Source organism: Gossypium hirsutum, chromosome A11, assembly GCF_007990345.1.
Source record: "Gossypium hirsutum isolate 1008001.06 chromosome A11, Gossypium_hirsutum_v2.1, whole genome shotgun sequence".
NCBI classification, from domain to species: Eukaryota; Viridiplantae; Streptophyta; class Magnoliopsida; order Malvales; family Malvaceae; genus Gossypium; species Gossypium hirsutum.
In genome coordinates, this window is record NC_053434.1 from 122,744,727 (window position 1) to 122,756,463 (window position 11,737).

At 39.8% G+C, this 11,737-nt stretch overlaps 1 protein-coding gene across 1 annotated transcript; it reads left to right on the forward strand.

Moving 5' to 3' along the window:
* Positions 1-5,797: 5,797 nt before the first annotated feature.
* Positions 5,798-8,218, forward strand: LOC121210119 (putative disease resistance protein RGA3). Its single transcript, XM_041082235.1, has one exon. The coding sequence runs from the start codon at positions 5,798-5,800 to the stop codon at positions 8,216-8,218; it is 2,421 nt and encodes an 806-aa protein (XP_040938169.1).
* The last annotated feature ends 3,519 nt before the right edge of the window (positions 8,219-11,737 follow it).

Here is an 11,737-nt window from a genome sequence, read left to right on the forward strand (position 1 = left end):
TCATTCGACTACTGAAGTACAAGTTTTTGAAGATATACCTGTGCAGCTTGAAACATTTTTATGTGCCGACAGAGCCAACTGCTCGTTTTTAGCTTATGATGATCTAAATTAGTTTTCTTTTGTATTGTTTTTTTCAAAAAAGAAAAGGATAATTTTTTAATATATGTATGCCTTGTATAATCATAAAGAAAAGTAAAGAATAATATAACGATAACATATAGCATCAACGGTTGCCAATGAAAATAGCTTCATACATATAAATAACGATGTTAAGATAATATTTAATTTACCATAACAACTCATAAACACCACTAAGATAAAAAAATGAAGTTTAACTAATAATAAACAAATAATCATAAAATATAGACACGATTTTAATTGTCACCCAAAAGTCAAAGTCAGAATATATATTAAGTAATAAAGTATACTTATAGACATGATAATAATTGTTATACAAAAGTCAAAGTCAGCAAAGCTCAAGCACATGATGGGCTCTTTTTCTTTAGTAAAATATTGCGTAGATTATAATTCCAGCACCAACTAAGCTAAATTGAAAAGTGTTATCAACTTGTGCTTCTTTTTTCATTGCATCATATGATTTATTAATGAGTGGGTGGTGAGACCCTATATGTATTTATACATTAACACCTGCGTTTCATCTTGTTCCAATCATTTTCATTTTACTCCTCTTGTAGTAATCAAACAGTTTTTGCCTTGATTTCAGTTTTGTTGGTGCAAGAGGCAGCAACAAACTGTTTTCAATCTTGCTTGTATGGCAAGCCTCGATCCTTGCTGAAGAAACAAACTCAGAAGCAAGAACAGAAACACATGCAAATGGAAAACAAAAGAAATTGAGAGAGAGTATTTTGAATGAAAAGAGCTGATATTTTTCATTAACACACCTTAAGGCATAATGCCATTACATATAATAGATAACAACAACAAAATGAACAAGTCTTTACCTAATGACATACCTAACACCACTACATTTACATTGGAAATTGTTAATCAGCTTGCTTAAGTTTCTTTGCTGATTTTTCAGTCAATCAATCAACAAAAGCACATCATAAGGTTTACCAACTTAGTTCAACATGAACTAGATTACAAAATAATAATTAAAATACAATCAAAACATAACAAGTAGCTAGGCAACTTCAAGCTCCAGTTTCTGCACTTCATAGCTCGACTGCTTGCTGCCACTTCTCCTTGCATGGCCACCTTTGAATGTCTTGCATGGGAACTAAATTCAACACTCCTCCTTAGTTTCCATGTTAGTGACACCTAATTGCCTTCTTAATTTAACAAATTTAGACACATTGAGTGCCTTTGTAAAGATATCAGCAATTTGCTCTTCTGAATTGCAATGAACCAGCTCGATTTCATGAGCTTTCTCCATCTCCCTTATGACATGTAGCTTGATGTTGAAGTGCTTTGTTCTACCATGAAAGATAGGATTCTTTGCAATTGCAACAGCAGATTTGTTGTCACAGTAAATCTCTGTTGCCTTTTCTTGATTTTGATTTAAATCAGCTAGGATTTTTCTAAGCCATATGGCTTGATTTACAGCAGATGCAGCAGCAACATATTCAGCTTCTGCTGTTGACTGTGCTACCAGACTTTGCTTTTTAGAACTCCAGCAAAACATGCCTGAGCCAAGACTAAAGGCATATCCAGATGTGCTTCTCATGTCATCACAAGATCCAGCCCAGTCACTATCAACATAGCCTATCAGCTTCATGTTTTCAGCCCTTTTGAACAATACACCATGATCAATGGTGCCTTTGATGTATCTAAGCACTCTTTTAGCTGCTTGAAAGTGCTGATCATTGCAGCAATTCATGTATCTGGATAGCACACTAACAGCAAACATGATATCGGGTCTTGTTGCAGTCAAATACAACAGACTACCAATGAGACTTTTGTACATAGTCTCGCAAATTGGTTTACCACTCCCTTGCCTCGAAAGCTTCACTCCAACAGCCATTGGTGTGCTTGTTGGCTTGCAGTTCTTCATAGAGAACTTATCCAGGATCTTCATAGTAAAAGAACTCTGACTAAGAAAGATTCCTTTTGCTGTTTGCTTCACTTCCATTCCAAGGAAGTAGTTCATTCTGCCTAAATCAGACATTTCAAACATTTCCATCATTTTTCTTTTGAAATCTTCCAGAATTCTTCTATCTCCTCCAGTCACCAATAAATCATCAACATAGAGTGACAGGATAAGCTGAGTTTCAGCTTGGTTCTTTTTCACATACAGTGTTGGTTCACTGAGACTTCTCTCGAATTCCAAACTGAGCAAATAAGAATCAATTCGAGCATACTAGGCTCGAGGAGCCTGTTTCAGGCCATACAAAGCCTTTTTCAGTCTGTACACCTTGTGTTCTTTGCCAGTGACCACAAATCCTTGAGGCTATTCGATAGAGATCTCTTCTTCCAGGAAACCATTTAGAAATGCAGACTTAACATCAAACTGATGAATGGTCCACTGATGTTGAGCAGCCAAGGCAACTATCATTCTAACTGTGTCAAGCCTGGCTACTGGTGCAAATGTCTCCAGATAGTCCAGACCATACCTTTGGCTAAAACCTTTGACAACAAGCCTGGCTTTTAGCTTGTTCAGACTGCCATCTGCATTCTGTTTTGCTCGATAGACCCATTTTACTCCAATAGTCTTCTTTTCAGTAGGTTTATCAACTAGCTCCCATGTCTGGTTCTTCTCAATCATGTTGATTTCATCGACCATAGCTAGTTTCCAGCCTTCATCTGCCTCAACTTCTTCAAAACTGCTAGGTTCTGCTATTGCAACCTGTGCCCTTTCATAAATATCATCTAGGGGCCTTGTGCCTCTTACGGGCACATCATCAACATCCATTTCAGGTCCTAGCTGCTCAAGTTCAGCTTGATTTGGCACCAGGTCTTCTGAAGCAGCTTCTGGTTTATTCTTTTCCCAATTCCAGCAAGCCTTCTCATCGAAGATGACATCTCTGCTCACTTGAACTATGTTTGTCAAAGGATCCAGCACCCTGTAGCCCTTCTTAACTGAGCTATAGCCTACTAAAACACCTGGTTGAGCCCTTTCAGAGAGCTTATCTCTCTTTGCTGCTGGTATTTGTGCATAACACAGGCAACCAAACACCTTCAGATGTGCCAAGGAAGGCTTGAAACCAGACCAAGCCTCGAAAGGTGTTTTGGATGCAAGAGCTTTGGTAGGAAGCCTATTTTGAAGGTAGACAGCAGTGTTTACTGCCTCAGCCCACATGGTATTGGGCAATTTCTTCTCAAACAGCAGGCACCTGGCCATATCCATCAAGCTTCTGTTCTTTCTTTCTGATACCCCATTCTGCTGAGGTGTGTAGACATTTGTAAGCTGGTGTTTGATACCAGCTTCATTGCAAATGGCTTGAAACTGAGCTGAAGTGTACTCAGTGCCATTGTCTGACCTTATCGATTTCAGCTTGCAACCTGTTTCTGTCTCTACAGCAGTTTTAAACTTCACAAACACTTGAGCTACCTCAGACTTGTGTTTTAAGAAGAAAATCCAGCAAAACCTTGTAAAATCATCAATGAAGAGGATGAAATACCTATTTTTGCTGAGTGATTCAGTCCTCATCGGGCCACATACATCAGAGTGCACCAGCTGCAGTTTTTCAGTAGCTCTCCAAGCTGAATTTGTAGGAAATGGCAATCTTGCCTGTTTCCCCATCTGGCAAACTTCACACACATCATCATGCTCCACTGAGCTAGTAAAGTTCTCTGCCAAGCCTTCTTTGGCCATTCGAGCTAATGATCTGAAGTTGGCATGCCCAAGCCTTTGATGCCAAAGCTTGGAATCATCAACAGAGGCTGTATATGCAGACTTTGAGTCATTTGGCCAATGTACCTCAAAGCATTTGTCAGTCATTGTGACTGTCATAAGGCTTGATCCACTTGGATCAGCAATGTGGCACTATTTGTTCTTGAACACAACAGAATAGCCTTTCTCGAGCAATTGAGCTATGCTGAGAAGGTTTCTGTCGATTTCTAGCACTAACAGCACATTTGGAATGATCTTGTTGCCTGTGGGGGTACATATCAGCACCTCTCCTCTTCCTTCAGCCCTTATGAACTGACCATTTCCAACCTTAACCTTGGTTTTGCAACTTCTATCCAAGGTTTTGAACAAGGAGGCATCTGGTGACATGTGGTTAGTGCAACCACTGTCCAATAGCCAGCCTTTTGAGCATTTCTTCTTAGCAGCTAAGCAAGAAACAGCAAAGACCTGCTCTTCTTGATCACTACTGTCCTCAGCTACTCGAGCTTCAACCTTTGGTTGTTGAAATTGACTCTGCCTTGACTTGGTTCTGTTTTTGCAAACCCTTTCAACATGGCCTTTCTTCTTGCAGTGTTGGCATACTGCATCTGGTCTGAACCAGCATCTGTCTTCTGGATGACCTGGCCTCTTGCAATGTCTGCAGGGCTGGTCATTGCTCCTTGCAGTATCAGGCTTAGGCCTGCTTTTCCAAGGCTTTTTACCTCTTGGAGCATTGATGCTCGAGGCTTCTCTGGCCTTGGCATTGAATGCACCTTCCTGGTGGTCTTCAGCTCTGCTAGCTCTCCTTTGTTCCTGAGCATAGAACGTGTTGATTAGCTCAGTCAAAGAGATGGTAGCAAGGTCTCTTGAGTCCTCAAGAGAGGATATCTTGGCCTCATATCTCTCAGGCAAAGTGGAGAGAACTTTCTCTACTATCCTTGCCTCATCAAAGTGCTCACCAAGGAGCCTTATACTGTTAACCACTGCCATGATTCTGTCTGCATACTGCTTCACTGTTTCTTCTTCCTTCATTTTCAGGTTCTCGAAATCCCTTCTCAAATTCAACAGCTGCTGTTGCCTTGTTCTCTCAGTGCCTTGAAACTCCTCCTTAAGCTTATCCCAGGCCTGTTTTAGAGTCTCACAGGCCATGATTCTGGTGAAGATGACATCTGACACACAGTTCTGGATGCAGGACATGGCTTTGTGCCTTTTGGTCCTCTCATCAGCATGTTGCCTGATCTGAGCTACTGTGGGATTAGCCCTCAGTGGTGCTGGCTCAGCATCTGTGTTGACAACTTCCCACAGATCAAAGGCCTGCAGGTAAGTCTTCATCTTGACCAGCCATATGTGGAAGCCCTCTCCATTGAAGACTGGTGGGGCTGCTGGTGAAAAACTTGAGGAAGACATTCAGCTTTCTTAGTTTGATAAAAAAAACAGGTCCACTAAGAATGAAGCTCTAGATACCAATTGTTGGTGCAAGAGGCAGCAACAAACTGTTTTCAATCTTGCTTGTATGGCAAGCCTCGATCCTTGCTGAAGAAACAAACTCAGAAGCAAGAACAGAAACACATGCAAATGGAAAACAAAAGAAATTGAGAGAGAGTATTTTGAATGAAAAGAGCTGATATTTTTCATTAACACACCTTAAGGCATAATGCCATTACATATAATAGATAACAACAACAAAATGAACAAGTCTTTACCTAATGACATACCTAACACCACTACATTTACATTGGAAATTGTTAATCAGCTTGCTTAAGTTTCTTTGCTGATTTTTCAGTCAATCAATCAACAAAAGCACATCATAAGGTTTACCAACTTAGTTCAACATGAACTAGATTACAAAATAATAATTAAAATACAATCAAAACATAACAAGTAGTTAGGCAACTTCAAGCTCCAATTTCTGCACTTCATAGCTCGACTGCTTGCTGCCACTTCTCCTTGCATGGCCACCTTTGAATGTCTTGCATGGGAACTAAATTCAACAAGTTTGAACCAACAATGGCCGAAGCAATTGCTTTCGACATTGCCAAAGAGCTCATTACTAAGTTGAGCTCTCCTGCTCTCTCTCAAATTGGACTGTGGTGGAATCTCAAAGATGACATCGACGGCCTCAAAAGCACCGTCTGCACTATCAAAGCTGGGCTTCTTGACGCAGAAGAGCGATCCGTGACCGACAATCTTGTCAAAGATTGGCTTGAAAAGCTGAAAGATGTACTTTATCATGCCGACGACTTACTCGATGATTTCTCTGCCGAAGCTTTGCGGAAAAATCTGGTGAGTGGGAACAAGCTGACGAAAAAGGTACATCTTTTCTTCTCAAGCTCAAACCAGTTTGCTTACAGTCTCAAAATGAGTCGGAAAATTAAGGCCATTAAGGCGAGATTAGCTTCAATTGAAAGTGAGTTCAACACTTTTCGCTTCATGGTGCGTGACCGCCCCGCTGAAACATCTTTCATGACTAAAAAGAGGCAGGAAACACACTCTTTTGAGCGTGAAGATGAAATAATAGGGAGGGATGATGATAAAGCAGCTCTTCTAAAACTCGTGTTAGAGTTTCAAAGTGAAGAGAATGTTTACATCGTTCCAATTATGGGGTTAGGAGGGTTAGGGAAGACTGCTTTGGCCCAACTTGTCTATAACGATGAAATGGTCAAAAATCATTTTGAGTTGACGATGTTTGCGTGCGTTTCAGATGTTTTTGATGTGAAAATTATTGTAGCAAACATTATCAAATCTATAACTAATAAATCCCCTGATCAAAATCTTGAAATGGATCAATTGCAAAAGCAACTTCGAGATAAAATTGATGGGAAAAAATATTTGCTTGTTTTGGATGACATTTGGAATGAGAATGAGCAACAATGGTTAAGCTTAAAGAAGTTATTAATGGGTGGGGCTAAAGGGAGTAGGATAATAGTAACTACTCGATCCCTAAGGGTAGCAAAGATTGCTAATAGATGTGAATCCCGTGTTTTAAAACTAAAAGGCTTGTCAGATGATGATGCTTGGTCTTTGTTCAAAAAGATAGCATTTGATCAAAGATATGCAGATTCGACAAATTCAACCTTTGTGGAAGTAGGGAAACAAATTTCAAAAAGGTGTGGTGGGATTCCCTTAGTCATAAGGGTGATAGCTAGTGCGTTATCTTCTAAAGAAACTGAAAATGAGTGGCTTTCTTTCAAAGATAATGAACTTGCTAAAATATCACAAATTGAAGGAGAAATTCTACCTACACTTAAATTGAGTTATGATCATCTTTCGTCCCATTTGAAGCATTGCTTTTCTTTTTGCCGATTGTATCCAAAAGATTATGAAATTGATGTACAAGAGCTTGTTCAATTTTGGATTGCACAAGGTTTTGTAAAGCAATCAAATTCAAAGCAATCTTTTGAAAAGATTGGGTTTGAGTATTTTAAAGAATTAGCTGAAAAATGTTTCTTTCAAGAAGTAAAAGGAGACTTGACGGAAGAAATTACATGTAAAATGCATGACTTAATGCATGATCTAGCTAAATTAGTAGCTGGAACAGAAAGTAGTACTGTAGATTCAAATTTAAGTACAAGTGAGGTTGGTGAAAAATGTCGCCACATATCAATTACTGCCTCATTAATACCATTGTTTAAGGGAAAGAAGTTGCGAACTTTGTTATATTTTTCAAACATGGGATCTCAAAATTTAAGCGACGAAATTTGGGATCTAATAATTGCAAATTGTAGATGCTTGCGTGTATTGGGATTAGATTATTTAAATTTTAAGACAATTCCACGCTCTATTTACAAGTTGAAACATTTGAGATATCTTGATCTTTCTAGAAATAATTTTAAGATTCTCCCAATGAGTATTTGTAGAATACAAAATTTGCAATCTTTGAAACTTGACTTATGTCTTGAGCTTGAAGAATTGCCGAAGAAGATTGAAAAATTGGTGAATCTTACCCATATTGGGTGTGAAGGTTGTATTAGTTTAACCCGTATGCCACGTGGAATAGGAAAACTGAGTTCCCTTGAAACGTTAAGCATGTTTGTAGTGGATAAAGATGGTTTCCATAGCAGTGCAGATCTAAGTGAATTGAGTGCGCTTAACAACTTAAGGGGAGAGCTAACAATAACAAATTTGGGACTCGTAAAAAATTGGAAAGAGATGTTTAGGGCTACTAATTTGAAAGAGAAGAAACATTTGAGATCGTTGGTTTTAGAATGGAATGATGATGATGATGATGACGACGACGACAACGATAAGTTACTTGAAGACCTCCAGCCCCATCCTAATCTCAAGGAGCTCTGTATCAATGGATGGAGGGGTGATGCCAAGTTTCCGAGTTGGCTTTCTTTGCTCACGAATCTTGTCAATATTGAAATATGGGGTCCTAGTAAATTCAAATATCTACCATCCTTTGCTCAATTGCCTTGTCTTCAATAGTTGGATATATTTTATTTAACTGAGCTCAAGTACATGGATGATAATGGCCCCAATGGAAGACAAGGAAACACAGAACCATTCTTCCCGTTGCTTAAGGTTCTCAAAATCTGGCGCTGCCCAAATATGGAGAGTTGGTGGAGGGCAACAGAAGCAATTGGTGATGATTCCAACGAGGACGACACAACAGTTATAGGAACATCAACCATGGCATTTCCTTGCCTTTCCTCTTTAGAAATTGAAGATTGCCCTTTGACTTCAATGCCGTTGTATCCTTCACTCGATAATGAGCTAAAGTTGGTGAAAACCAGTTCAAGGGCGTTAAAGCAAACCCTTAAGATGAACATCACCAGTATAACACCATCAGGTTCAATCTCTTCTATTCCTCTCTCCAAATTGAAATCTTTCCATGTAGACTACATTGAGGGATTGGACACTCACATGCTAGATAAGTCCTTGCAACATTTCACCGGCCTCAAAAAATTAACAATAGGAGATTGCAAGGAGGTTGATTTCGTGGGCATGCAATGGGAACTCCTTACGAATCTCTCTCATTTGGAGATTAATAATAATCCGCAGCTGCTGTCTCTCCCCTTTTGGCTTCAACATCTTGTTCAATTGAAAGGATTAATAGTAGGAGATTGCAAGGAGGTTGATTTAGAAGGCATGCAATGGGAAGCCCTTAAGAATCTCTCTCGTTTGGAGATTAAGAATATTCCAAAGCTGGTGTCTCTCCCCATTGGGCTTCAACATCTTGTTCAATTGGAAACATTAGAAATCCATAATTGCAGTGTTGAGCATTGGCCTGCAATGCAACAAACTTCCAGCAGCAGCATGTCTGTTTGAAGATTGAATCAGAAGTAACTTTTTGTTTAAATTTTGTATTTTTTTTTTGTGATGTTAACAAGTTGGCAAGTTGCTTGATATTTAAAGCTAGTATTTTTAGATTTGAAAATGATGGATGTAATAGCTGATTTATTTTCAGCTTTTGACTTGTATTATTTTAGTTGGCAACTTGCCAAATTTGGTGGGAGTAGTTACGTTTAGGTAACTGACTTGCTTTTGTATCTCCTTTATATTTTGAAATGGAAATGGAATGAAAGCTGATGGGGGACTTTTCATGAGCTTATGCTCTTTGTTGTTCATTGTTGCTGCTGCCTTTTTTCTAACAAATGGTAATCAGAGCCTCTTGTCTTTGAGGACCTCTGTTGTTTAAGTTTTTTTTGTTTCAAAATAAACTTAAAAATCGTGTTTGTCAAACCAGTTTCAGCAACATGAGCTTTGCACCTCCTCCACCACCAATTTTTCTGGAGAAAACTACCACATTTGGGTAGTTAAAATGAAAACTTACCTCCAAGCACTTGATCTGTGGAGTGCAGTTGAAAATGATGTCGAGCCACCACCACTGAGAGCAAATCCAACCATTGCTCAGATCAGGCAACATGGTGAGGAGCGAGCCAAGAAGCATAAAGCCATGGCCTGCCTGCAGAATGGAGTGTCTGATGTGATTTTTACTCGCATCATGGCCTGTGACTCACCCAAACAAGCTTGGGACAAGCTAAAAGAGGAGTTCATGGGATCAGACAAGACTAGGCAGCAACAAGTCATCAACCTTAGAAGGGAGTTTGAAAATTCGAAGATGAAGGAGTCAGAAACTATCAAGCAATATTTTGATAGGATTATGGCTACTGTCAATAATATTAGACTCCTTGGAGAAGATTTCAGTGATACCAGGGTTGTTGAGAAGGTTATTACCACCTTACCTGAAAGGTTTGAGTCAAAAATCTCCTTATTGGAGGACTCGAGAGATCTCACAACCATTTCTTTGTCTGAGTTGGTTAACTCACTCTATGCACTTGAGCAGAGAAGAGCAAGTAGGCAGGAGGAGAGTCTTGAAGGTGCTTTTCAAGCAAAGGTCAGAGAAGGCTCCAACTCAAGCCAGAAAGCTAAAAAGCCTTGGTTTGAAAAGAGGGAAAGATCAAAGAAAGATGCCGGTAGAAGGAGGTTTCCACCATGCGTTCACTGCAAGAAGACTAATCATTTGGAGAAGTATTGCTGGACCAGACCAGACATACAGTGCAAAAGCTGTAAGAAGTATGGCCATCATGAGAAAATCTGTAGAAGTCATGAGAAGGCACAAGCACGGCCAGTACAAGCCAAGTCTGCCGAGGATGTCCAAGCTCAGGAGGAGCATGTATTTACAGCTTTATGTTTTGTAGCTAACAGCAAGAGCAGTTGGCTTGTGGATAGTGGCTGCTCACACCACATGGCTGCAGATGAGAGCCTTTTCAAGAACATTGACAGGAGCTTTGTCTCGAAGGTCAGGATAGGCAATGGCAACTTGATTGAAGCAAAAGAAAGAGGTGATGTGGTGATTCACACTGGTTCAGGTAACAAAATCATTTCTGATGTGCTCTATGTGCTAGAAATAGACCAAAATTTACTCAGTGTAGGTCAGCTAGTCAAGAAAGGCTTTTCACTAGTTTTCAAGAATGATTCTTGTGTTATAAGTGATGCTCATGGTAGGGAGATTGTCTCAGCACCTATGGGAGACAAATGTTTTATGCTGGATGTGAGTCAGCTTGAGAAAAGTGCCTATACAAGCTCAGTTGGCAATACTGATCTTTGGCACAAGAGGTTTGGCCATGTTAACCTCAAATCACTTGATTTGCTGCACAAAATGAACATGACAGAGGACATGGTGAAGGTTAGTGCAAGTGAAGGTGTTTGTGAAGTGTGTCAGCTTGGCAAGCAGGCCAGGTTGCCTTTTCCAGTAAACCAAGCATGGAGGGCTCGAGAAAGACTTGAGTTGGTGCACTCAGATGTCTGTGGACCAATGAAGACGCCTTCACTGAATGGCAGTAAGTATTTTATACTGTTTATTGATGATCTGACCAGATTTTGCTGGGTTTATTTCATGAAACAGAAGTCAGAAGTGTTTGAAGTTTTTGGAAAGTTCAAGGCATTGGCAGAAAATCAAACAGGCTGCAGGATTAAGGCCTTGAGGACAGACAATGGTTCTGAATACTTGTCTGAAAGATTTCAGAAGCTATATGAGCAGGCTGGGATTCATCATCAATTGACCACAGTGTATACTCCTCAGCAAAATGGAGTATCTGAGAGGAAGAATAGGACAGTGATGAACATGACCAGATGTTTGTTGTTTCAAAGCAAGCTTCCAAGCATTTTTTGGGCTGAAGGTGTCAACACCTCAGTGTACCTGCTCAATAGGCTGCCAACACATGCTGTGAATGATAAAACTCCTTTTGAAGCATGGTATGATCTTAAACTAACTGTTTCCCATTTAAAAGTATTTGGTTGCATGTGTTTTGTACTTGTCCCTGCAGAAAGAAGAACCAAGCTCGAGAAGAGGTCAGTTCCTGGTATATTTGTTGGCTACAGTAGCTGCAAGAAGGGCTACAGAGTATTTGATCCCTCAACCAAGAAGATTTTGGTAAGCAGGGATGTCAAATTCGATGAAGGAAGGTTTTGGAGTCTAGATGGCTCTAACAGAGGTCAGTT

Coding starts and splice junctions, on each gene's coding strand:
- LOC121210119 (XM_041082235.1), top strand. CDS start 5,798: ATGGCCGAAGCAATTGCTTTCGACATTGCCAAAGAGCTCATTACTAAG.